Source organism: Schistocerca piceifrons, chromosome 1 (genome assembly GCF_021461385.2).
Source record: "Schistocerca piceifrons isolate TAMUIC-IGC-003096 chromosome 1, iqSchPice1.1, whole genome shotgun sequence".
Lineage (NCBI taxonomy): Eukaryota > Metazoa > Arthropoda > Insecta > Orthoptera > Acrididae > Schistocerca > Schistocerca piceifrons.
The window spans coordinates 365,631,110-365,659,010 of NC_060138.1; the positions used below are offsets into that span (position 1 = coordinate 365,631,110).

The 27,901-nt window shown below is 38.8% G+C and overlaps 1 protein-coding gene across 2 annotated transcripts in view; it reads right to left on the bottom strand.

Moving 5' to 3' along the window:
- Positions 1-27,901, bottom strand: part of LOC124794703 (JNK1/MAPK8-associated membrane protein-like) — a 116,289-nt gene that overhangs the window by 68,473 nt on the left and 19,915 nt on the right. For both annotated transcript variants that reach the window (XM_047258286.1, XM_047258278.1), the window contains one exon: positions 24,618-24,830. In XM_047258286.1, coding sequence (XP_047114242.1) covers positions 24,618-24,830 — 213 coding nt within the window. The remainder of the gene's footprint in view (positions 1-24,617; positions 24,831-27,901) is intronic.

Sequence of the window (27,901 nt, forward strand, 5' to 3'; positions counted from 1 at the left end):
ATATAGTTTTTATATATAGAGTTATTGTTATTGTAGACCCCATGAACCACAGACCTTGACGTTGGTGGGGAAGGTTTTAGGCCTCAGCGATACAGATAGCCATGCCGTAGGTGCAACCATAACCACAATGGAGGGGTATCTGCTGAGAGGCCACACAAACATATGGTTCCTGAAGAGGGGCAACAGACTTTTCAGTGGTTGCAGGGGCCTTGTAACATCAACCAAACCAGCCTTGTTGTGCTGGTACTGCGAACGCCTGAAAGCACTGGGAAACTACATCCGTAATTTTCCCCGAGGACATGCAGCTTTACGGTATGATTATATGATGATGGTGTCTTCTTGGGTAAAATATTCTGGAGGTAAAATAGTCCCCCATTCGAATCTCCAGGCAGAGACTACTCAGGAGGACGCCGTTATGAGGAGAAAGGAAATTGGTGTTCTACAGATCGGAGTGTGAAATGTCAGATCCCTTAATAGGGCAGGTAGGTTAGAAAATTTAAAAAGGGAAATGGATAGATTAAAGTTAGATACAGTGGGAATTAGTGAAGTTCGGTGGCAGGAGGAACAGGACTTCTGGTCAGGTAAATACAGGGTTACAAATACACGCTCAAATTCGGGTAATACAGGAGTAAGCTTAATAATGAATAAAAAAATAGGAACCTGGATAAGGTACTGTGAACAGCATAGTGAACGCATTATTGTAGCCAAGATAGACATGAAGCCCATGCCTACCACAGGAGTAAAAGTTTGTATGCCAACTACCTCCGCAGATGATGAAAAGATTGAAGAAATGTATGAATGTATGTAGTACTCATGTGAATAACTTCACACTTTTCTTTATTCTGGGTCAATTGTCACTTTTCGCACCATACAGATATCTTATCTAAATCATTTTGCAAGTCATTTTGATCATCTGATGACTTTACTAGACGGTAAATGACAGCATCATCTGCAAGCAATCTAAGACAGCTACTTAGATTGTCTCCTATGTCGTTAACATAGATCAGGAACAATAGAGGCCCTATAACACTCCCTAAGGGAACGCCGGATATTACTTCTGTTTTACTTGATGCCTTTCCGTCTGTTACTTTGAAATGTGACCTTCCTGAAAGGAAATCATGAATACAGTCACACAACTGAGGCGATACTACGTAGGCACGCAGTTTGGTTAGAAGATGCTTATGAGGAACGGTGTCGAAAGCCTTCTGGAAATCTAAAAATACGGAATCAATTTGACATCCCCTATTGATAGCACTTATTACTTCATGAGTACAAATAGCTAGTTGTGTTTCACAAGAATGATATTTCCTGAATCCGTGCTGATTATGTGTCAATAAATCATTTTCTTTGAGGTACTTCACAATGTTCGAATACAGCATATGTTCTAAAACCCTACTGAAAATCAACGTTAGTGGTATGGGCCTGTAATTCAGCAGATTACTCCTACGTACCTTTTGGGGTATTGGTGTGACTTGACCAATTTTCCAGTCTTTAGGTATGGATCTTTCTGTGAGTGAGTGGCTGTAAACAATTGCTAAATATGGAGCTATTTTATCAGCATACTCTGAGAGGAACCTGACTGGTATACAATCTCGACTGGAGGCCTTGCCGTTATTAAGTGATTTAAGCCGCTTTGTTGAACCGAGGATATCTACTTCTATGTTTCTCATCTTGGCAGTTGTTCTTGATTGGAATTCAGGAATATTTACTTCTTCTTCTTTGGTGAAGGAGTTTCAGAAAACCGTGTTTAATAACTCTGTTTTAGTGACACTGTCATCAGTGATTTCACCGTTGTTATCGCGCAGTGAAGGTATTGATTGCATCTTGCCACTGGTGTGCTTTATTATGACCAGAATCTCTTTGGGTTTTCTGCCAGATTTTGAGACAGAATTTCACTGTGGAAATTATTAAAAGCATCTCGCATTGAAGTACACGCTATATTTCGAACTTCTGCAAAACTTTGCCAATCTTGGGGATTTTGCGTTCTTTTAAATTTGGCATGCTTTTTTCATTGCTTCTGCTACAACGATCTGACATGTTTTGTAACACTTGGTTTAAGAATCATGAAAGAAAGTTGTATATGAGGAAGAGACCTGGAGACACTGGAAGGTTTCAGCTAGATTATATAATGGTACGACAGACATTTAGGAACCAGGTTTTAAATTGTAAGACATTTCCAGGGGCAGATGTGGACTCTGGTCACAATTTGTTGATAATGAACTGTAGATTAAAACTGAAGAAACTGCAAAAGGAGATGGAACCGGGATAAACTGAAAGAACCAGGAGGTTGTAGAGAGTTTCAGATAGAGTATTAGGGAATGGTTGGAAGGAACAGGCAAAGAAATACAGTAGAGGAACAATGGGTAGCTTGAGAGATGTAGTAGTGAAGGCAGCAGAGGATCAAGTAGGTAACAAGATGAGGGCTAGTAGAAATCCTTGGGTAACAGAAGAGATATTGAATTTAATTGTGAAAGGAAAGAGTATAAAAATGCAGTAAATGAAGCAGGCAAAAAGGAATACAAAGGCCTCAAAAATTAGATTGACAGGAAGTATAACATGGCTAAGCAGGGATGACTAGAGGACGAATGTAAGGATGTAGAAGCATATTTTACTACGGGTAAGATAGATACTGCCTACATGGAAATTAAAGAGACCTTTGGAGAAAAGAGAACCACCTGTATGAATATCAAGAGCTCAGATGTTAAACCAGTCCTAAGCAAAGAAGGGAAAGCAGAAAGGTGGAAGGAGTGTATAGAGGCTCTATACAAGAGAAATGTACTTGAGGGCAATACTAAGGATATAGAAGAGGATGTAGATCAAGACGAAACAGGAGATATGATACTGTATGAAGAATTTCACAAAGCACTGAAAGACCTAAGTCGAAACAAGGCCCCAGGGGTAGACAACATTCCATTAGAACCAATGGCAGCATTTGGAGAGCCAGCCGTGACAAATCTCTTCCATCTGGTGAACAAGATATATGAGACAGGCGAAATATGTTCAGACTTCAAGAAGAATATAATAATTCCAATCTCAAAGAAAGCAGGTGTTGACAGATGTGAAAAATTACCAAACTATCAGCTTAATAAGTCACGGTAGCAACATACTAACACAAATTCTTTACAAATGAATGTGAAAACTGGTAGAAGTCAACCTCAGGGAAGATCAGTTTGGGTTCCACAGAAATGTTGGAACATGCAAAGCAATACTAACCTACAACCTATCTTAGAATGTAGGTTAAGGAAAGGCAAACCTATGTTTCTAGCATTTATAGATTTAGAAAAAGCTTTTGACATTGTTGACTGGAATACTCTCTTTCAAATTCTGAAGGTGGCAGGAATAAATACTAGAGCAAAAGGCTATTTACAATTTGTACAGAAACCAGATGGCAGTTGTAAGAGGCGAGGGCAAGAAAGGGAAGCAGTGGTTCAGAAGGGAGTGAGACAGGGTTATAACTTATACCCAACGTTATTCAATCTGTATATTGAGCAAGCAGTAAAGGAAACAAAATAAAAATTTGGAGTACGAATTAAAATCCATGGAGAAAAAATAAAAACTTTGTTGTTTGCCGATGACATTGTAATTCTGTCAGAGATGGCAAAGGACCTGGAAGAGCAGTTGAACGGAATGGACAGTGTCTTGAAAGGAGGATATGAGATGAACACCAACAAAAGCAAAATGAAAGTAATGGAATGTAGTCAAATAAAATCAGGTGATGCTGAGGGAATTAGATTAGGAAATGAGACACTCAAAGTAGTAAAGGACTTTTGCTATTTCGGGAGCAAAATAACTGACGATGGTCGAAGTAGAGAGGATATAAAATGTAGACTGGCAATGACAAGAAAAGCATTTCTGAAGAAGAGAAATTTGTTAACATTAAGTATAGATTTTAGTGTCAAGAAGTCGTTTCAGAAAGTGTTTGTATTGAGTGTAGCCATGTATGGAAGTGAAACATGTATGGTAACTACTATAGACAAGAAGAGAATAGAAGCTTCTGGTGCTACAGAAGCATGCTCAAGATTAGATGGGTACATCAAGCAGCTAATGAGGAGGTTCTGAATACAATACGGGAGAAGAGGAATTTGCGGCACAACTTGACTAGAAGAAGGGATCAGTTGGTAGGATGAATACACTAAGCAGATTCAGAATGATGTAGGTTGCAGTAGTTATTAGGAGCTGAAGAAGCTTGCACAGGATACAGTAGCATGGACAGTTGCATCAAACCAGTCTCTGGACTGAAGACAACAACACTGTAGACTTAAACATATCTCATCTCCTGATGCTGCCTTACACAATCTGCATACTGATGGAAGTTACAATCCTCAAGGTTCCGCAGACACTAATTTTTAACTATGTATGATTAATCCAATATAATTTATGCTTTATGTATATTATTACAAATAAAGTAAGAGATCTGTAATGTGTAGAACCACATTTCAACGTGTACCATGTATGTCAAATGTCATGCTTGAAAGATAATTTTTCCAGAATACTGATTTCAGAGCTTTACTCTCTAGCATATGTTTGTCTTTGTTAAGCAAAAAATTGTGGTGCATTACATTTGATGTATCTTGCGCAACCATGCTGATTTACCTATTTAAAAGATGTGTATATTTAAAAATACATTGTGTTGCACTAACATCTCTCCGAGGACTTCACAATCCGTGGCCAGGCAGGCCACCTAACAGCCTGTGAAATTCTGCTGCCAGGACCACAATCTCGGTGACTGGCATGGTGCAAAACCTTAGTCTGCCAAAACAGTGAGGTGAGTTACCACATGCCTTGGCCTGTTGCTGCACTGCCTTGATCTCTACATGACCAGAGGTCATAACAAAGATGGGAAAATCTGTACTAATACTTTGAATGCGAAAGTAACTCTGTCTGTTATGCATTAATGACTAAATCAATGAAATTGAGTATGGAGATAGCTTGGTTACTTTGGAAAGTGTGTGTTGTTGTTGTTGTGGTCTTCAGTCCTGAGACTGGTTTGATGCAGCTCTCCATGCTACTCTATCCTGTGCAAGCTTCTTCATCTCCCAGTACCTACTGCAACCTACATCCTTCTGAATCTGCTTAGTGTATTCATCTCTTGGTCTCCCTCTACGATTTTTACCCTCCACGCTGCCCTCCAATGCTAAATTTGTGATCCCTTGATGCCTCAAAACATGTCCTACCAACCGATCCCTTCTTCTAGTCAAGTTGTGCCACAAACTTCTCTTCTCCCCAATCCTATTCAATACCTCCTCATTAGTTACGTGATCTACCCACCTTATCTTCAGCATTCTTCTGTAGCACCACATTTCGAAAGCTTCTATTCTCTTCTTGTCCAAACTAGTTATCGTCCATGTTTCACTTCCATACATGGCTACACTCCATACAAATACTTTCAGAAACGACTTCCTGACACTTAAATCTATACTCGATGTTAACAAATTTCTCTTCTTGAGAAACACTTTCCTTGCCATTGCCAGTCTACATTTTATATCCTCTCTACTTCGACCATCATCAGTTATTTTACTCCCTAAATAGCAAAACTCCTTTACTACTTTAAGTGTCTCATTTCCTAATCTAATTCCCTCAGCATCACCCGATTTAATTTGACTACATTCCATTATCCTCGTTTTGCTTTTGTTGATGTTCATCTTATATCCTCCTTTCAAGACACTGTCCATTCTGTTCAACTGCTCTTCCAAGTCCTTTGCTGTCTCTGACAGAATTACAATGTCATCGGCGAACCTCAAAGTTTTTATTTCTTCTCCATGGATTTTAATACCTACTCCGAATTTTTCTTTTGTTTCCTTTACTGCTTGCTCAATATACAGATTGAATAACATCGGGGAGAGGCTACAACCCTGTCTCACTCCTTTCCCAACCACTGCTTCCCTTTCATGCCCCTCGACTCTTATAACTGCCATCTGGTTTCTGTACAAATTGTAAATAGCCTTTCGCTCCCTGTATTTTACCCCTGCCACCTTCAGAATTTGAAAGAGAGTATTCCAGTTAACATTGTCAAAAGCTTTCTCTAAGTCTACAAATGCTAGAAATGTAGGTTTGCCTTTTCTTAATCTTTCTTCTAAGATAAGTCGTAAGGTCAGTATTGCCTCACGTGTTCCAACATTTCTACGGAATCCAAACTGATCTTCCCCGAGGACGGCTTCTACCAGTTTTTCCATTCGTCTGTAAAGAATTCACGTTAATATTTTGCAGCTGTGACTTATTAAACTGATAGTTCGGTAATTTTCACATCTGTCAACACCTGCTTTCTTTGGGATTGGAATTATTATATTCTTCTTGAAGTCTGAGGGTGTTTCGCCTGTCTCATACATCGTGCTCACCAGATGGTAGAGTTTTGTCATGACTGGCTCTCCCGAGGCCATCAGTAGCTCTAATGGAATGTTGTCTACTCCCGGGGCCTTGTTTCGACTCAGGTCTTTCAGTGCTCTGTCAAACTCTTCACGCAGTATCTTATCTCCCATTTTGTCTTCATCTACATCCTCTTCCATTTCCATAATATTGTCCCCAAGTACATCGCCCATGTATAAACCCTCTATATACTCCTTCCACCTTTCTGCCTTCCCTTCTTTGCTTAGAACTGGACCGAGCGAGGTGGCGCAGTGGTTAGACACTGGACTCGCATTCGGGAGGACGACGGTTCAATCCCGCGTCCGGCCATCGCGATTTAGGTTTTCCGTGATTTCCCTAAATCGCTCCAGGCAAATGCCGGGATGGTTCCTTTCAAAGGGCACGGCCGACTTCCTTTCCCGTCCTTCCCTAATCCGATGAGACCGATGACCTCGCTGTCTGGTCTCCTTCCCCGAAACAACCAACCAACCAACCTTAGAACTGGGTTGCCATCTGAGCTCTTGATATTCATACAAGTGGTTCTCTTCTCTCCAAAGGTCTCTTTAATTTTCCTGTAGGCAGTATCTATTTTACCCCTAGTGAGACAAGCCTCTACATCCTTACATTTGTCCTCTAGCCATCCCTGCTTAGCCATTTTGCACTACCTGTCGATGTCATTTTTGAGACGTTTGTATTCCTTTTTGCCTGCTTCATTTACTGCATTTTTATATTTTCTCCTTTCATCAATTAAATTCAATATTTCTTCTGTTACCCAAGGATTTCTATTAGCCCTCGTCTTTTTACCTACTTGATCGTCTGCTGCCTTCACTACTACATCCCTCAGAGCTACCCATTCTTCTTCTACTGTATTTCTTTCCCCCATTCCTGTCAATTGTTCCCTTATGCTCTCCCTGAAACTCTCTACAACCTCTGGTTCTTTCAGTTTATCCAGGTCCCATCTCCTTAAATTCCCACCTTTTTGCAGTTTCTTCAGTTTCAATCTGCAGTTCATAACCAAGAGATTGTGGTCAGAATCCATATCTGCCCCTGGAAATGTCTTACAATTTAAAACCTGGTTCCTAAATCTCTGTCTTACCATTATATAATCTATCTGATACCTTTTAGTATCTCCAGGATTCTTCCAGGTATACAACCTTCTTTTATGATTCTTGAACCAAGTGTTAGCTATGATTAAGTTATGCTCTGTGCAAAATTCAACAAGGCGGCTTCCTCTTTCATTTCTTCCCCCCAATCCATATTCACCTACTATGTTTCCTTCTCTCCCTTTTCCTACTGACGAATTCCAGTCACCCATGACTATTAAATTTTCATCTCCCTTCACTACCTGAATAATTTCTTTTATCTCGTCATACATTTCATCTATTTCTTCATCATCTGCAGAGCTAGTTGGCATATAAACTTGTACTACTGTAGTAGGCATGGGCTTTGTGTCTATCTTGGCCACAATAATGTGTTCACTATGCTGTTTGTAGTAGCTAACCCGCACTCTTATTTTTTTATTCATTATTAAACCTACTCCTGCATTACCCCTATTTGATTTTGTATTTATAACCCTGTAATCACCTGACCAAAAGTCTTGTTCCTCCTGCCACCGAACTTCACTAATTCCCACTATATCTAACTTTAACCTATCCATTTCCCTTTTTAAATTTTCTAACCTACCTACCCGATTAAGGGATCTGACATTCCACGCTCCGATCCGTAGAACGCCAGTTTTCTTTCTCCTGATAATGACATCCTCCTGAGTAGTCCCCGCCCGGAGATCCGAATGGGGGACTATTTTACCTCCGGAATATTTTACCCAAGAGGATGCCATCATCATTTAATCATACAGTAAAGCTGCATGTCGTGTGCATGATTTTTGTTGATCTCAAGAATATTACGCAAGTTACACAAAAATATTTACTCTTTGACACTCGAACTTTGTTATATTTGAGAAAATGCTATTCTTGTTTGATACGTTCAATGTAATGTGATTTAATGTAATGAATACAATAATTATACAATCCTCAACATGTTTAATCCCTATTTCCATTCTAATATTATTAAAAGTGAAAATACGAGAGTTGTTTTCTAAGTAAGGGCCGTTCGCGCGTATAGTCCCGTAGTTCACGCGGACGCCGCAACAAGCCACCACGCCACTTGCCAGCATCCTTCCCGTTCACATTGATGCAAGTTGCAGGTCTGTAGCTGATGTGTACGCATCGCTGTGCTACTTTATAATGATTACGATTACTGAATCGCCCGCCACGTGTGAGATACGGTCAGTGATACGTTTTTTGACCGCGAGAAGCCTATCAGCTGCAGAAATTCATCGTCAGTTAACAGAAGTTTATGGCTTGAATGCAATGAGTGAAGGTAAAGTGCGTCAATGGGTTAGAGAGTTTAAAAATGGCCGTCAAAACGTCCATGACAAAGAACACTCAGGCCGGCCCTCTGTGATCACTGATGATTTGGTGGCTGCAGTCGAAACAAAGATTCGTGAGGACAGAAGATTGACAATTTCCACTCTTTCTTTGGAATTTCCACAAGTTTCAAGATCAGTTTTGTACAAAATTGTGTCTGAAAACCTAAACTTTAAGAAACTGTGTTCTCAGTGGGTACCCAGACGCCTCACGGATGACCACAAAGGGAAGAGATTTGCCACTTCATTGGACTTTTTGATTCGTTACGAGGAAGAAGGGGATGACATGTTGAGTCAAATTGTCACTGGAGATGAAACATGGGTATCCCATATCTCTCCTGAAAGCAAGCGACAATCGATGGAAAGGCGACACACAACCTCACCCGTCAAGGTCAAAGCCAAACAGACGCTGTCAAAGCACAAGATTATGGCAACTGTGTTCTGGGACGGGCACGGTGTTTTGCTAGTGGACTTTATGCCACGAGGAACGACAATCAACTCAGATGCCTACTGTGCAACTCTAAAGAAGCTCCGCAGAGCAATTCAAAACAAAAGGCGCGGCATGCTGACAAAAGGAGTTTTGCTCCTGCACGATAACGCTAGGCCTCACACCTCTCAAAAGACTCGGGATTTGATTGATTCTTTTGGCTGGGAAGTTTTGGACCATGCACCATACAGTCCCGACCTTGCTCCTAGCGATTTTCACCTTTTCTGGTACCTGAAACACCATCTTCACGGGCAGCGCTTCAATGACGACGATGAAGTGAAAGCGGCCGTGAACTCTTGGCTGTCGGAGCAGGTGGCCGAATTCTTTGAAGAGGGAATTAAAAACTTAGTTGTACGGTATGACAAGTGCTTAAATAAATAAGGCAACTATGTAGAAAAATAGGTAAAAGTGTGTAGAATCAGAAAATAAAAGTTTTTTTACAAAAGTATTTGTATCTTTTTAAAAAAATAAAAACGGCCCTTACTTAAAAAGCAACCCTCGTAACTCTGCCTGTTACACTTCCATGACTAAACTGCTGAACTGATTTGAATGGAATGTGGTATGTAGAGAGCTAGAACATTGAGGAACAAAATACTCTACTTTAGAAAGCAAAAATATCAACTCCTAAGAGGGTGTAACAGGAAATGGAGCATCTTTTTTTTACATCAGTGAACATAAATCATGTTAAAAACTTGTTGACTTTGTTGCATTATTTGTAGCAGCTGGAATACCACGATGCTTATATGTACCCTTTTGTACACATCCCTCTGCAGTGCTGCTGCATGTGCCACCGTGTAGTGCATTGGGGCACTTGTGGAGAGAGGGTTCGATTCCCGGCGGGGTCAGGGATTTTCTCTGCCTCGTGATGACTGGGTGTTGTGTGATGTCCTTAGGTTAGTTAGGTTTAAGTAGTTCTAAGGTCTAGGGGACTGATGACCATAGATGTTAAGTCCCATAGTGCTCAGAGCCATTTGAACCATTTGGAGAGAGGGTTGCACATCATAAGCTACACTTATCCAGACAGACAAACACATGTGGATGGCTGACGTTATTGCACGTAAAATAACTTACTCACCATCATTCATTATAACAAAATCACTGATATGAGAGCGCAGCTGCAAGGAAGAGCTAATTTACCATGAAGACCTATGGCCCAGACCAATGTGTGCAGGCAGATTTTTCCTAAAGATTTGGCTGTGGCCATAGGAATGACAATGGCTTTGGAATGACAATGGCTTTGGAAGAGATAGATATAGGGACCAAAGTTTGTGATAAAAATGGTATTTTTTCCACTGACATCAAATGTTGCTGTGATGGATAATCAGCCCATGATTGCAGTCGGCCACAGTGTAGGAAATGTGGAAAAGTAGGGCACTGGGAACCGGACTGTAGGCAGAACAGGGGACAGGATAAGAAGATACGGAATGGGAACAATCAATTGCTAAACAGCAATGGGAGACACAGGGCCCCACATGATGCTTCCTGTAACAACTGAAACACATGCAGAGGAAGTTTGCTTAACTGGGTTAGCAGTTGGAAGATAACACATACTTTTGTTAGAAACAGGTGTTCATGTGTCTGTGGAAAGCCTGAAACTCATGAGACAGAGTTGGTATAAGTTATGTGGAGTGGGAGGTAATTACACGCATTTGTTGGGATCAGTGATACTGAGTTTTCCAGGTGCATGCAAATCATTTCCAAGAATGTATGGATGTTTTCCACCATATAGGCCATGATGACTGCATGAATTTGGGATTAGATTTCCTGTGCACGCATTGCACTACAACTGACCTTTGGCAACACATAGTAGAACTTGACAGGGCATCGTTTCCTCTGGGGAAAACAGTTGTCATTGTCACAATGCCTCATGGTCTGTCTCTCAAGCCAATGAAACGATTAAACCACATGGAAGGTCGATAAAGATTAATATGTGTGTATTGGGAAACTGATCACTCGAGTGTAGGAAAAGATTTGTCGATGAGTGTATTAAGTATGGTTGAGCCATTGAGAGAGAATGAGTAATGAGATAAAGCACAATTTTTTGTATGCAAGAATGTTGTATGCATATGGGAAATAGACAGTGAGCAGGTGACGCCTGTTGGAATAGATAATTTTGGGACCAAATACATGGACTTGTCTAAGGGTTTGTTGGTCTCGAATTTAGAGATTTTGGAAGAGGATGATCTGGATAGTGTGATTTTGGACCCTAAGAATTAGCAAGCTACCAGTATAACTCCACTATGAGAGAAAGTGAAACATTTAAAAGGAATGGAAAAACCAGTGATGGAGCAGTTGTTCATTACCATAAGTTTAAGGACCATTTTAGTCCTTGTGATTTTTTTGCTAGTGGCCCATACACAGAATTCCAACAGGGAATGAGTCACCAGTGTTCCATAAACTATATTGTGTACTGTATCACCTGCAGCCAGTGATGGACAAATTCATTAACTGACAATTATGGGATGGCATTATTGAAGAAAATATCAGTCGTTAGTGACCACTGGTGGTAATTGTGCCAAGAAAAAGCACTGGTGGTACCAGAGCTTATCATTTTTTGTTTGACTACAGATATCTTAATAGTCACATGATTACAAATGTGTATTCAATCCCGAATATAACAGGAACCTTAGAGAATTTGAAACAGTACATCGATTTTTCCACCGTGGGTCTGCAGAGTACCTATCATCAGCTAGAAGTAGCACCTGACAACCAGCCACAAACAGCAGTTACGGTTCCTTCACGACACTACCAGTATCATGCTATGCCTTTGGGGTTGAAAAATTCACCAGCCACATTAAAATGTTTGTTGGATTGAGATTTGTAAGGACTAAAACCAAGATAGTGTATGGTGTAATTAGATGATATAATTATTTTCACAAAGGATATGGAGGAGCACATGCTATTGTCAAAGTAAGTGATTAATAGAAAATCCAGGATGGAATGTAACAATATTATGAAAAGGAAAGTTGCTACTCACCATATAGCGGAGATGCTGAGTTGCAGATAGGCGCAACAAGAGGACTGTCACAAATAAGCTTTTGGCCACTCCCCCCCCCCCCCCCTCCCCACACACACACAAACACAGATGACTGCAGTCTCTAGCAACTGAAGTCACACTGCGAGCAGCAGCACCAGTGCAAGATGGGGTTGACGACTGGGTGGGGGCAAGGAGGAAGCTGGGGTGGGGAGGGGGAGGGGAAGTAGGGTAGGGGGGAGGAAAAGTGAAGTGCTGCTGGGGAGCAGGCAAGGACACGGCGGAGAAGTGGGGAAGGGGGGGCAGGTAGCGGAAAAAGAGAGAAGTAAAAAGACTGGGTGCGGCGGTGGAATGAGTGCTGTGTAGTGCTGGAATGGGAACAGGGAAGGGGTTGGATGGGTGAGGAAAATGACTAACAAAGGTTTAGGCCAGAAAGTTTATGGGAATGTAGGAAAGTTCCCACCTGCGCAATTCAGAAAAGCTGGCGTTTGTGGGATGGTTCCATACCGCACAGGCTGTGAAGCAGGCATTGAATTGAAGGATGTCATGCCGGGCAGCGTGCTCAACAACAGGGTGCTCCATTTGTTTCTTGGCCACAATTTGTCGGTGGCCATTCATGTGAGCAGACAGCTTGTTGGTTGTTATGTCCACATCGAATGCAGCACAGTGACTGCAGCTTAGCTTATAGATCGCATGACTGGTTTTACAGGTAGCCCTGCCTTTGATAGGATGGGTGATGTTTGCGGCCGGACTGGAGAAGTTGGTGGTAGGAGGATGCATGGGAAAGTTCTTGCATTTAGGTCTATTACAGGGATATGAGCCATGAGGTAAGGGGTTGGGAGCAGAGGTTGTGTAGGAGTGGACAAGTATACTGTGTAGGCTTGGTGGATGATGGAATACTACTGTGGGAGGCGTGGGAAGGGTAGTGGGCGGGGCATTTCTCATTTCAGGGTATGACAAGTAGTAGTCTAAAACCTCGCAGAGAATGTAATTCAGTTGCTGCAGCCCTCGGTGTACTGAGTTACGATGGGAATCATCCTCTGTGGCCGGATTGTGAGACTTTGGGAGGTGGTGGGAATCTGGAAAGATAAGGTGCAGGAGATTAATTTTTGTAAATGGTTGGGAAAATAGTTATGGTTGGTGAAGGCTTCAAGAAGACCCACGGTATATTTCGAGAGACCACTCATCACAGCAGATGCGACCACCACAGGTTACTATGCTGTATGGAAGGGACTTCTTGGTATGGAACAGGTGGCAGCTGTCGAAGTGGAGGTATTGCTGGTAGTTAGTAGGTTTTATATGGATCAGAGGTAATGATATAGCCTCTTTGAAATGGAGGTCAAAATCTACGAAGGTGGCTTGTTGGGTTGAGTAGGACTAGATGAAGCAAATGGGGGAGAAGCTGTCAAGGTTCTGGAGGAATGTGGATAAGGTTTCCTCACCCTCAATTCAGAGGAATCTGCAGTTGGGAGGTTAGATGGAGGGCAGGGGAGAGGTGAATCTGAACCAGGTGAGGGGTTTAGGATTCTGGGCATTTAGAAAGGATTCTTCTAGTGGCCCACAAATAGGTTGGCACAGGATGGCGTCATGTGGGCGCCCATAGCCATGCCACGGATTTGTTTGTAAGTAATGCCTTCAAAGGAGAAGTAATTGTGTTTGAGGATATAGTTGGTCATGGTGAGTAGGAAGGAGGTTGTATGTTTGGAATCCATTAGGCGTTGAGGAGGGTAGTGTTCAATAGCGGTAATGCCATGGGCATTAGGGATGTTAGTCTAATAGTAGTAGTAGTCGTAGATATTCTGCCTTACGGCAGGTCTTGTCATGGGTTAGGCCTCTTCCACTTCTTTGTCCATAGTCAGTCTTTTTGTTTCTGTATATTTGTCTCTTTGGGTACTGTCCGGTATTTGATATCTTCTTTTTCGGACACAGCGGCTGGCTCCAATAATTTCCCAAGCTCTGAAGTTAATGATAGTCTATAGTTTTCCATGTCAGTTTTTATTCCCTTCTTATACAGCAGTAGGGTTTCAGTGACCTTCAAAAGACCTGGGAATTCTCCATGGCACAGGGAGATATTTATATACTTAAATTTTCTTTTATACATAAACATGTCACTTTTAGTTATATCTACATTCCCTGCATCAATTTTCACAGCAAGAGCTCTATGGTCAGATTTGTCATTTTCTACAGTGGTTATGTTTATTTTCTCTTTTGTTGCATTTGTGAGAATGCAGTCAATGCATGTCTGTGTCTCTACAGTAATTCTTGAAGGTTTTGAGTTTATGTGGTAATAGTTATAACATTAAAGTAAGCCAACATAATACAAATAATTACTGCTATTATTTAAAGAGCCTGCGTTGATGTCTCCAACAAACAGCACATATTTTTTATACACTGATGTCTTCTCCAGCAGGTCCTCCACACAATTGCAAAATTCTTCAATACTGCTTCCAGGTGACCTATGCAGAGCTGCTATAACCAGGGTGTTGTTCCCTAGATTTAAATTTATTGCTGCAATGTCAAGTAACATTTTCTTACTCAGATAATCTATCCATTTGACTTTTTCACGTGCTACATCTTTTGCGCTATAAAGGCCTTCCCCTCCACCGTTTTGTGTCCTTCTACAGTATGAGTTTATGAGTTCATAATTTCTTAGCCTGTATGCATATGCTTCCTCTTCCTTGCAACCTAATTCACTCACTACGAAGAAATGTGGTTTTGATTCCTTTAGGTATATTACCAAGTGCTCTGTTTTATTCATTATATACTGAACATTCTGGTATGTAGGGATTGAATTGCTACTTTTTATTCTACAAAAAGCATCCCTATCACATTTATGATAGATAATTTTGTTTAATTCATCTTTCTCTGTGATAATTTTGCTTATTTTCTCACATAAAAGTTTCTTGCCTTCGAAATTTGCCTTCGAAATTTAGACACATCTCATGTTTGATATGTAGGCATTTGTCCATTGTATCTCTATCCACTAGTCTACATTTTCCGAACAAAGCACACATCTGTTTGATTTTTATGTTCGTTATTCATGTCTCCTTGTTGACACACAAACTGTATATCAGGTCATGCTTGTGAGGTAGCGTTGTAACAATTGTGGCATCTAGAATTGAAGAGATTGTGACAGTTGAATGATTTTGTGCAAAGAGATTTTGGCAGTTGTTCATTTTAGGATAAAGGCAGAAAGAAAGCAGGGCTTGATTATTAAGTTGTCAGCAGTTGAAAGGTAACAATGTCAGAGAGAGCAAATTACTGTACACCCATCCAGGGTGATCCAGACTGTCACAGCAACATGTGAAATGAAGTTATTTCTAGGAGGGTCAGGTGAGGGGGATATTCAAGGGACATTATTGTCACAAAATCTTGTTATCAGGGGGAGGATCTAAATAGGACCTCACTGAATATACTCTGTATATTATTCAGTTATAGTTATCATGAACTGCTATGAGCAAGAGAGTCTAAGGAGACAGAATTAGAGCTGTGGGCTTCTCGGCTTCCAGCAACAATAACGGAGGCTATGGCTCTGACCCTAACACATCTACTACCATATTTGCCCAAAAAACCTTCCAAAGAACTATCCTTTGAGAACCTCATCTTCCTGAAAACACCTTGGACCCAGCCTTACTCAGCTATCTGGATGAGCTGATAGCTTCACAGAAGGGGCTAAATGGTGCAGTACAAGTGTTTCAACATAATCAGCAGTATCACAACAGATACCAACATTGAGTCATAGTAGGAACCTTGCCTTCAGCAGCCATCGTAATCTTGGTCCTTGCTTGAAGGAGTACTGCTCGGAAAAGTACTGTAGGGTCTGCCCTCCTGAACTCCCATTTCACTAACTGCGGGAGGGGGGGGGGGGGGGGGGGGGGGTAGTATACTACGTAATGTTTAAGTAATTCAGAGATTTGGCAGCAGCCTGAGATTCGGTGGACCAAATCTTCTAAAGGGGCTAGAAGTATTGCAACAACACACCTCTGAACAGAATTCAGCTAGGTCGCTGTGAAATTCCACAATCAGAGCCGGAGTATTATAAATCCCCAGTCCACCAAAGTAGTAAGCTGAATTATCTCATGCCTTGAACTGATGCTGTGCTGCCTCAGTCCCTACACGACCAGATGCACGACCCCGTAATAACAAAGCTGGGCACATCTACAATAAATACTCACACCCCACACCTAGTAGTATTATTGTCTTTGATTGATACCTATCCGAGACATCTACAATAAATACTCACACCCCACACCTAGTAATATTACTGTCTTTGATTGATACCAGTTCGAGATGTATTTGACGGCTGCTGAAGGACCAATGAGGGTCACCCAGCTTTGACTACATCCAGCTGTTGCTTCAATTACTTGATAGCCTGTGGGCTGCTCCTAGACCTACTGCTGCCAGGACTTGAGCCAGTGCCATCCAGCTGGGTCCACCCCCAGGGTGACACCAATCTGGGCATCTCCAGAGTTCTCCAGTTTTCTGCCGAGCTGCTGCCTGCTCAGCTTACCAATCTCTGCCAACACAGGCTCAAGTCTGCTCACTGCTGACATTGCATCCTTCACCAAGGTCTCAAGTTCAGGGCATGGTGCCACTTCACCTCTATGCTGCCACCCAGTATGTGACGTCATCACCCACCAATGCCTTTCAGCACTATCTCATGGATCCAGTATCTGGCTGGCAGTGCCACATTAGCATCTGATGCAGTGCCACTGGGGAATGGTTACCATGCAAGGCCACTGCACCACTATGGTTAGTTGACTGGAGCAACTACTGTCATAATCCTAACAATGTTCCCCGGCACCAAGAGTCGCAGAATTGATGCCTGGTCTCACCTTCGAATCACTGCCAGTAGCCACTGTGTGAGAATGTCAATGAATGAAGACTTAACTGCTGAAGGAGCATTTACGATTTTATGAATGTCAAGGAACTGGTAGAACATGCCCCCAATGCCCAGCACAGCATCCTGAATTGACCATTCCTGCTTAAGTACTATCCATGCACGCAGAACTATTACAATGGTATTGAAAAATCTAAGTTAGCATTTCTCCTAATCACCCTTACTCAAGGGAGTTTACTGTTCCTTGTATATTATATTTACCCTTTGGCAGGCTGAATGAATGTAACAAATAAAGGGCCAAAGATATTCTGGCTATTACAATACTTATAGTAGGAAAACTCTCTCCTTTCAGTGGGTTATGTCATACAGACAAAACTGACCCTTTACTTTGTGTGACCTATTCACAAGAGGTCAGTATAGTTTGTGACTAAGCAAGCTGTGATATTTTTACTTTCCCTCTTATTTTGAAATCTGCCTCCTTAAAATTCATTTTTTTTAACTAATTACCATTAACAAAAATGAGTGAAATCTGCATTTTCATAAAAGAGAAAGGTTGGCCTTCAGTTTTAAAGAATATAACACCAGGTCTAATTTTGTGCTTAGTTTTATGTATGTAACTGATTTTCTAATTTATTTTGACTATTACTAGTTAGTATCTTTTATTGTAGGATGAAATCAGTAATTGTTTCGTAACTTAAATTCTATTGTTGACTTATAAATAAATATAAATTCTGTACTAATTATAAACATTTAGAGCAACAACTAATAGTATTCTTAAAGGATCTATTTGGCTCCATGCGTAAACATGTTAGCAAAGCCGGCCCTTAATTAATTCCAAAGTAATTAAGTTTTGTCAAAAGAATGGCTTGCATAACGATATCTGTTAATTTCATCATTTAAACAAATAATTTGGCCTGACTCTTGTAGATGAAGAAACTGTTAAAAAGACACAATTTTTCGATGTATGCAGTTAACTGAAGGAGTTCGGTTTTAATTGTAATTTCTGTAAATTAAATATCGAACAGTGTATAGTTTCAGTACGTATTATTGTGAGGTTATATAAAGGCCCAATTTTTGGGCTCGAGACAGTCAGTCCACAGCCTAGTTTCAGATAAGAAACCTGCGTTGGTTACAACAATAACAATACATCAACTTAACCGTGAAACATGTATAACAAAAATAAGCCGTGTGTTAAAACAATGACAGAGTCTGTTAAATTTATTTGAAAGACTGTGAACTGTTTGGTTAGGTTGTTACTGCTCTTAGATGTTCAACAGTAAACTATTGTAGCAGTATATGGAGGAAACTATTAGTGAGGCTTATCGAAAGTTAAACCATAGTGCACTGGCCATATAACTGTGTATTACTGGGGAGTTGTGAACAGTGAAAGCAAAGAACTGTGAAACACAACTGTGCTCCTGTCAGCTAGATCATTTAAAGTAGTCAGTGTTGAACTTCTTCCCCCATTTTTCAGCCAGTATCACAGCGCAATACGTCGACACCGAGGACAATCAACGATGAAATAAAGCAGGCGAACGTCATAAGTTTCTCCTTATTTTCTTTGTCAAGTTTGGAGTAATTTTTATGAGCTTAATAAGACACTGGGAATATGTAGCTAGTAGGGTAACCTAATACGTCACATTATGATGAACAAAGTTTATTTAGTTATCATTTTTTCACGATTCCAAAAAAGCTACTGGGGTTATATGACTGTCATTTATTATTGGTGTTCTTAACATGTTGACATGTTCTCCTATCATTCTCAATGCAAAAAAGTATAAATTAGAGTGACTCCTGTAAAATTTATAAATTTTCTGTTTCAACAAAACAGTTGAAAGCTCACGTATGCCATAACTCATTGCACTACGAGTTCCATAAATGTTATTGTTATTTTTAATGGTCTTCTCAAAATTTATATTATACTGGAAAGTAGTAAAATCAAACTTTTTCTGTTTTCTTTTATCTTCTGTTAGTTACAGCCTCCAACCAATGCAAGATCACGTCATTTGGACTTTTGTGAAATGGGACAAGTGTACATTTTAATAACAAAATTGTAACAGTCTCACCTCTACTTTGTGAACTGATACCTTCTGCCCAGAACAGGACAGGAAAGGAGGGTCCCGTGCCACCAATGCTGATGTTGCAATGTCAGCACTGATGATGCGATGCTGCACAACCTATCAATTTAGTAATGCAAGGTTCACCTGTAATGTAGCTGTAGGCCTGATCACTCTCTCTGCTCCTGGCCATAATCTGTAACATACTTATCCTAAATCGTGACCTCCTCCAAAGACACTGATGCCTTTCACTATGCCTCCCTCTCTTTAGGGCTCATGTATTCCTCTCTAAATAAATCACTCATATGTTAAGTGTGCATTCCTATTAACCTTATGTAGATTTCCTTAAAGACTTTCCCAATAAGAACTTATTTGAGTTAGTAACACTATCATTCAACTTAATTCCCACTGTTGAGTTCCCCACTAGGGTAGCCAATTGCTCACAAACAGCCATTGATAATATCTTTATAGAAAAGTCCAATGAACAAAATTATATTACAAAACATATAGTCAATAGCCTCTCAGACCATGACATGCAGTTCCTTCTGTTAAATGTTAATACTGAACAGGATATAAAATCTGTTAAATCTAAGCTCAAGAGGGTAATCAATAAGCTAAAAATTGATTATTTTAGGACACTCCACAGAGACATTCACTGGACTGAGGTTTACAGTGCTCATGGCATGAATGAAAAATATAACACTTTTGCTAATAAATTGCTTACCTTATTCGAACACTGTTTTCCCCCAAAACTTACCAAGGTTAGAGCAAAGTCTACAAAGAAGCCATGGATTACTCAAGGAATAGGGGTATCTTGTAAAACAAAAAGAAAACTGTACCTGTCAATCCAAAACAGTTCCGATATTGATGCTACAGCACATTACAAGAAATGCTGCAAAATATTAAAGACTGTAAAATGGACATCAAAGCAAATATATTACAAGGAAAATATAGTCATGTCAGATAACAAAATAAAGACAATATGGGAGAACCAGACTTGAAGAGGGACAAATAGGATTAAGAGTAAATGATACACTGATGACAGATATGTATAGTGTTGCATAACATTTTTGACAAACATTTTATAACTGTTACTGAAAAGATGGGGTTGTCAGGTTTGGTAGATGCTGCTAAGGAATACCTCAGACCAGACATATCAAGTAACTTCCATAATATGAATTTGACCCTCACTACCCCAGCAGAAATAATGTCCATCATAAAATCTTTAAACTCAAAAACATCTAGTGGGTATGATGAAATATCAACAAAGTTAATTAAAGAATGTGATTCTGAGCTAAGTAACATATTAAGCTATCTGTGTAACCAATCATTTATCAGTGGACTATTGCAATGCGAATTGTGTCAGGCATAGGGGATATAAAAATGAAAAAGCTGGCATACTTTGCTTACTTTCATTCCATAATGTCATATGGGATTATTTTTTTGGGGTAATTCATCAAGCCAAGCTAAAGTGTTCCGGGCACAAACACAAAAATGTGCAGTAAGAGTTATATGTAGTGTGAACTCAAGAATATCCTGCAGAAGCCTGTTTAGGGAACTAGGGATACTAACTACTGCTTCCCAATATATTTATTCCTTAACGAAATTTGTCATTAAAAATATATCGCTTTTTGAAACCAACAGCTCAATTCATGGAATCAATACCAGAAATAAGAATAATCTTCACAAGGATTTAAAGTCACTTAGTCTTGTACAAAAAGATATGCGTTATTCAGGAACACACATTTTCAGTAACTTTCCAGCTTAAAAACCAATGAAATTCAGTTTAAGAGAAGCCTAAAGGATTTGTTGGTGGCTAACTCCTTCTACTCCATTGATGAATTTCTCAGTAGAACCAACTGATTTGTGTGTGTGTATATATATAAGTACAATATAACTTCTGCACAATTTCAGTGCAGTAATGTGTTCATTGTAAATATATGTGTGTGTGTGTGTGTGTGTGTGTGTGTGTTTAAGTACAATCTAACTTCTGCGCCATTTCAGTGCAGTAATGTGTTCCTTGTAAATAAGTATTATAGTAGTTTTATTACACATTTATTACCTTATAAATAAATAAAAAACTTTTTTATTTTAAATTCAGTGCATTAATATTTGTAAAACGACTCTTTCATATAGTGTTCATTAAAAATGACGATCATTCCACTTGGGACCGGTGGAATGGTACATTAGCTTATTTGTTTTAGTTGTAAATATTTGTCATGTATCGTTGTTTTTCTGACACGTTCTACATCCTGGAGGACCTCCTCACTACAGATCAATTGGAATGAAAGTAAATGTAATCTAATCTTAAATCCTTCTTCTCCTATCCTGATACCTACTGCCTATCTTGGCCACTGCATGGGCTACTTCTGTAAAATACATTAACAACAAATCATCACGGCCGATAATCTAATACTTTGAAAAAGCTACAGCTTTTCCTTTTACATTACTCAAATGCTTTTTATATATGTATTAAACATGTACTATATTTACTAATGTCAGAGAACACTATTGGCTGTCTATATACTGGAAAACATAAAAAACATGTACAATTTGAACATTAGTGTTAATGGGACTTTAGATTTCAGAGTTGAAATGCTCTGATACATCAACATCTAGATGATTACTCTGCAACTGAAAGAGAATTCTTAGAACCATTTTTGGACTATTTCCTTACCATTCCACTCTAAAGTAGAAAATGGGAAAAATAAAAATCTAAATCTTCCTCTGTGAGCACCAAATCCTCTTATATATTATGATGGTAATTTCTCCCTATACAAGTAGGAGTTAACAAAATATTTTAACTGGAGGTGGATCTTGGTGATTGAAACATATTGAAAATACTTTGCCACAATGAAAAATATCTTTGTTTCAATGATTTCCATCCAAACTTGCTTATCATACTAGTGAAACTCTCTTCCCTATTTTGTCATAATACAAAACAAGCGGCCCTACTTTGAATTTTTTTTATGTTCTCCATCAGACCTACTGGATTAGGATCCCATACTGTGCAACAATACTTTAGGAAAGGAAGGACAAGCACAGTGTAAACAAACCCTTGAGTGGATCTGTTGCTCCTTGTAAGTGTTCTGCCAATAAAAGTCTTTCGTTCGCCTTTCCCAAAACATTTTATATTTCTTGATTCAAATTTAGATTATTGGTAACTGTATTCTCTAGGTATTTGGTTGAATTGACAGCTTTTCAATTTGTGTGATTTATGGCGTAACCAAAATTTAACAGATTTTTTTAGTACTCATGTGCAGGACCTCACACTTTTTATTGTTTAGGATCAACTGCCATTTTCTGAACCATATGGTTACTACCACGTAAACAACAGCATCATCTGCAAACACTCTAGGAGTGCTGCTCATATTGTCTCCTAAATCATTTGTATGGATTCAGAACATCAGAGGGCCCATAAAGCTTCCTTGTGCAACCCAGATATAACATCAGTTTCAGTAGACGACTTCCCCTTCTGACAGGAAATAATTAATCCACTTGCACAACTGAGACGATACTCCATATACATGTAAGACACTTACCTTAATTTATTCCAGCTGAACTGGGCGCTCACATGTTTTAATAAAAAGGTGGCCATTTTTATCCAGCTTACCTCTCAGCACCCTTCATGATATTCAAACCTCTGTAACATCCTTTTAACAAAATTCTTTTAGCAGTTTACTTGTACACCTATATCTACATACATATTCTGCAAGCCACCACACAGAGCATGGTGGAGTGTCACATTGCTAGTCATTCCTTTTCCCATCCCACCCACAAATTGTGTGAGGAAAAAATGACTGCTTCCATACAAGTCCTGATATCTCTTATCTTGATATTATGCGAGATATATGATGGTGACAACAGGAGCTTCCTGCGGTCTGTTGCAAATGCTGGTTTTCTAAATTTTCTCAATATCATTTCACAAAAAGATCATCATCTACCCTCCATGGGTTCCAATTTGAGTTCATGGATTATTTCCATAATACTCATATGTTGATCAAAATCTAGCAGCACATCTCGGAATCCCCTTGATATCCTCCTTTAATCTGGTCTGGTAGGTGTGCCAAACACTCTACCAGTACTCATAAATGGGTCATACATAATATTTCAAATTGCTTATCATTCATATAAATTAACAATTATATTTTCATTACAGTGTTTATTAAATGTACATTTATTACTAATATCAGTGAAACAGTACAAAAATCACATATAGGCTACTGTAGGTTGCTTGTGATGTACTTTTGTCTACAAGACTGATATCAATTAGATGGAGTTTGCCTTCTCAAACCTAGAAATTCAATACTTCACATACTCATTTATCTCAAATATGCAGTTTAATATGGTATGAAGTGATCACTAAAAATGATACAAATAACAGAAGAAGTGAGGGGAAACATCACACTGTATGGTTGATGTGCTGAGTGACCACGGCAGAAAATATGAAAGAATAACACACAAGGAGAATCAATAAACTAACTCTTACTGAACTTAATAATGGACCACATCATAAATGCTGTAAAAAAGAAATCAGGATATAACATGGGATATAAAGTGGTAAACATTATATGGTATGCTGCTGGCAGTGTACTGACAGCACATAATCAAGATAATTTGCAAAGGTGACTCAACCAATTCAATAAAGTAGCTGAACAATATAACATGGAAATCTTATCTAAAAAATCAAAGGGTATGTTAAGACCAAAAGCACCTTAAGATGTAAATTAGAGATAGATGGTCTGTCAATTGAAAAAGTAATGAGCTTTCATTACCTAGGGACTGTTATCACCAGCTATAAAGACTTAATTGTGGAAGTGAGAAAACTGTTAGCAAAGGCAATAAGAGTAGCCAGATGTCTGTAAAATACTCTATGGAGAAACAAATATATAACAACAAGAGGAAAATAAAAATATATAAAACAATGGTGTATCCTCTTGTTTCATGTAGGCAGGAATTAGAAGGGAAATGAAAAAGACATAACAAAAGTTAACAGCATTGGAAATGAAGGTACCAAGATCTAAGGAGTAACAATGTGGGACAAGACACCAAATGTATTGATATGGAAACAGAACAGAAAACAAGATATACATAACTGGATGAAGACAAGAAAAAGAAATTATAAGAACAATGTGGAAAGAATGGACACCACAAGACTCATTAAAATTTCTAAATATGGATGACTGCAAAGGAAATGATTGCTTATACAATCACATAAGAGATGGGATGACAGTTGGTTCAGTACATCCACGGAATAAGGCCAACAAAGAGAGAAGAAGAGGAGGAAGCTACTAAGAGAAGCTCCAACTGTATCGTGAGCTGTTACCTTTACTTCTTCCAATATTTATATTCCACCAAGGACTTTCCATACCACATTAATATTGCATTATAATTGGTATACCAAATAAAAGCTTGACCTGTAATGAGACACTGACACTAAATTTAAAAATAAAAAGTAATATGAAATATTAAAAAAGAAATAGTAAACTTACAAAGGATACACAGCCTCTTGAGTGCAGTGCAATGTTTCAGCATAATCCGGATTGGGATTGTGGAGCAAAGTATACCAGTCCGACAAATTTTCTGCTCTGCAGGAACTAACTTGAAGTGATCCCACGGGACGAGACATTAGTAACGTGTAGACTGCTGCACCAACAATTTCAAGGAATGCTGACACATGCAGAACCAGGACTTCCTTGCAGAAGCTGAAGATAAATGAGAAAGATAGGCATGAAACATATGGAACTTAAAAAAGTATTATTCTCAGAAATTTCAATAACAAATTTTATTAGGAAATCATATCATAAAATAAGGAAATCTGAAATATAACTTTAGTGCAAACAGAAGAAATAATATACAAAGAGCACAGATATAGATTAGTAATGTATGGAAACAAACATGTTGTTGTTTTTGTCGTCATCGCTATGAAGAACAATTTGAAGCAAACAGTAAAGGGTGCGGCAATAAGTTGCAAATGATGTTTATTGATACGTAGATTTTGGTCACTGTGTGGCCATCTTCGTTGCAGTAAAAGTAAGTTAAAATATTAACAACACTTGTATAAGTGCATTGTCACAACTGGACTATTCATGTCAAAGAATGAGTCATGAATAGTCCAGTTGGGACTATGTGCACATACAAGTGTTTTTAACATTTTAATTTACATTTACTGCACTGAAGATGGCCATGCAGTGACCAAAATATAGATATGGAAAAAACATTTGTGACTGGTTGCTGTACCATTTACTACTTGAAATTAATACAGTCAATGGGCACAACTGTTTTCCTATGGAATCAAACCTGATTTGAAGCAAGTTTGACATGCAAAGTTATCTTGTGCAAGTCTTTTTATTTCTGCGTAACTACTGTAACCTACAGCCATCTGAACCTGCTTACTTTATTCAATCCTCTATAATTTTTACTCCACACACTTCTCACCACTGTGAAATTAACAATCCTTGATGTCACGTGATGTATGCTATCAACATAGTCCTTCTTTTAGTTGAATTGTGCCATAAGTTTCTTTTCTCTCCAGTTCATTTCAGTACTACTTCATCAGCTACTCAGTCTTCTGAACCAACCTGCAGCATTCTTCTGTAACACCTCATTTCAAATGTTTCTGTTCTCTTCTTGTGAGCACTGCTCATCATCCACGATTCACTTCTGCACAATACTACATTCCAGACAAATATCTTCAGGAAAGACTTTCCCAAGACATAAGACACTGAATCTTCAAATTCTTTTTGTCTCCCTGGCAGAATCACAATAATAAAACAATGGAAAGTCCAAGGTGGAATACAACAATACTCGCCATACAGAGATAATTGTATGTGATAGTATGAATATGAGATAATTGTATATGATAGTATAAATCTGTCCTTTTCACAACAGAATTATAATAATAGTGTTAAAGTAAGCATGAAAGACATTTTATCATGGATTAGTCAGAGAATATACCATAATATTACCAGACTGGAAAAACCAGAAATGTGGAAAAGAATAATGTTAATCATAAACATACACAACAACACTTTACTGAATTCAATAAATATTAATAATAGACATGGAAAGAGGAAGGGGTCCACCACGGGCTATTCGATTAGATTGATCTGTATTCGTGGGAATCATTTCAGGATTAGCCTAGAATTCTTGAGGAAAACAAGAAAATCCCTTATTACCCACGTGTATCACGGTAAAAATGTGCTACAATGTTTCTCATTAATTATACAAAAATCTTCCAACATACTGCCTTGAGGCCCTGATTAGATTAGATTAGATTAATACTAGTTCATGGATCATGAATACGATATTTCGTAATGATGTGGAACGAGTCAAATTTTCCAATACATGACATAATTAAGTTAATTTAACAACATACTTAAGTTAATATAACAACTTTTTTTATTTTTTTTGTGTTTTTTAATTTTTTTTATAATTTTTTTTTCTTAATTTATATCTAAAAATTCCTCTATGGAGTAGGAGGAGTTGTCATTCAGAACTTCTTTTAATTTCTTCTTAAATACTTGTTAGTTATCTGCCAGACTTTTGATACTATTTGGTAAGTGACCAAAGACTTAAGTCGCAGTATAATTCACCCCTTTCTGTGCCAAAGTTAGATTTAGTCTTGAATAGTGAAGATCATCCTTTCTCCTAGTATTGTTGTTATGCACACTGCTATTACTTTTGAATTGGGTTTGGTTGTTAATAACAAATTTCGGAAGAGAGTATATATACTGAGAAGCTACTGTGAATATCCCTAGATCCTTAAATAAATGTCTGCAGGATGATCTTGGGTGGACTCCAGCTATTATTCTGATTACACGCTTTTGTGCAATAAATACTTTATTCCTCAGTGATGAATTACCCCAAAATATGATACCATATGAAAGCAATGAGTGATAATAGGCGTAGTAAGCTAATTTACTAATATGTTTATCACCAAAATTTGCAATGACCCTTATTGCATAAGTAGCTGAACTCAAACGTTTCAGCAGATCATCAATGTGTTTCTTCCAATTTAATCTCTCATCAATGGACATACCTAAAAATTTGGAATATTCTACCTTAGCTATATGCTTCTGATTAAGGTCTATATTTATTAATGGCGTCATACCATTCACTGTACGGAACTGTATGTACTGTGTCTTATCAAAATTCAGTGAGAGTCCGTTTACAAGGAACCACTTAGTAATTTTCTGAAAGACGGTATTGACAATTTCATCAGTTAATTCTAGTTTGTCAGGTGTGATTACTATACTTCATGAATATAGAATGGCAAGTCATTAATATATATTAAGAACAACAAAGGGCCCAAGACTGACCCTTGTGGAACCCCATTCTTGATAGTTCCCCAGTTTGAGGAATGTGCTGATCTTTGCATGTTATGAGAACTGCTTATTTCAACTTTCTGCACTCGTCCGGTTAGGTACGAATTGAACCATTTGTGCACTGTCCCACTCATGCCACAATATTTGAGCTTGTCTAGCAGAATTTCATGATTTACACAATCAAAAGCCTTTGAGAGATCACAAAAAATCCCAATGGGTGGTGGTCGGTTATTCAGATCATTCAAAATTTGATTGGTGAAGGCATATATGGCATTTTCTGTTGAAAAACCTTTCTGGAAACCAAACTGACATTTTGTTAGTACTTCATTTTTACAAATATGTGAAGCTACTCTTGAATACATTACTTTCTCAAAAATTTTGAATAAAGCTGTTAGAAGGGAGATTGGACAGTAATTGTTGACATCAGATCTATCCTCCCTTTTTATGCA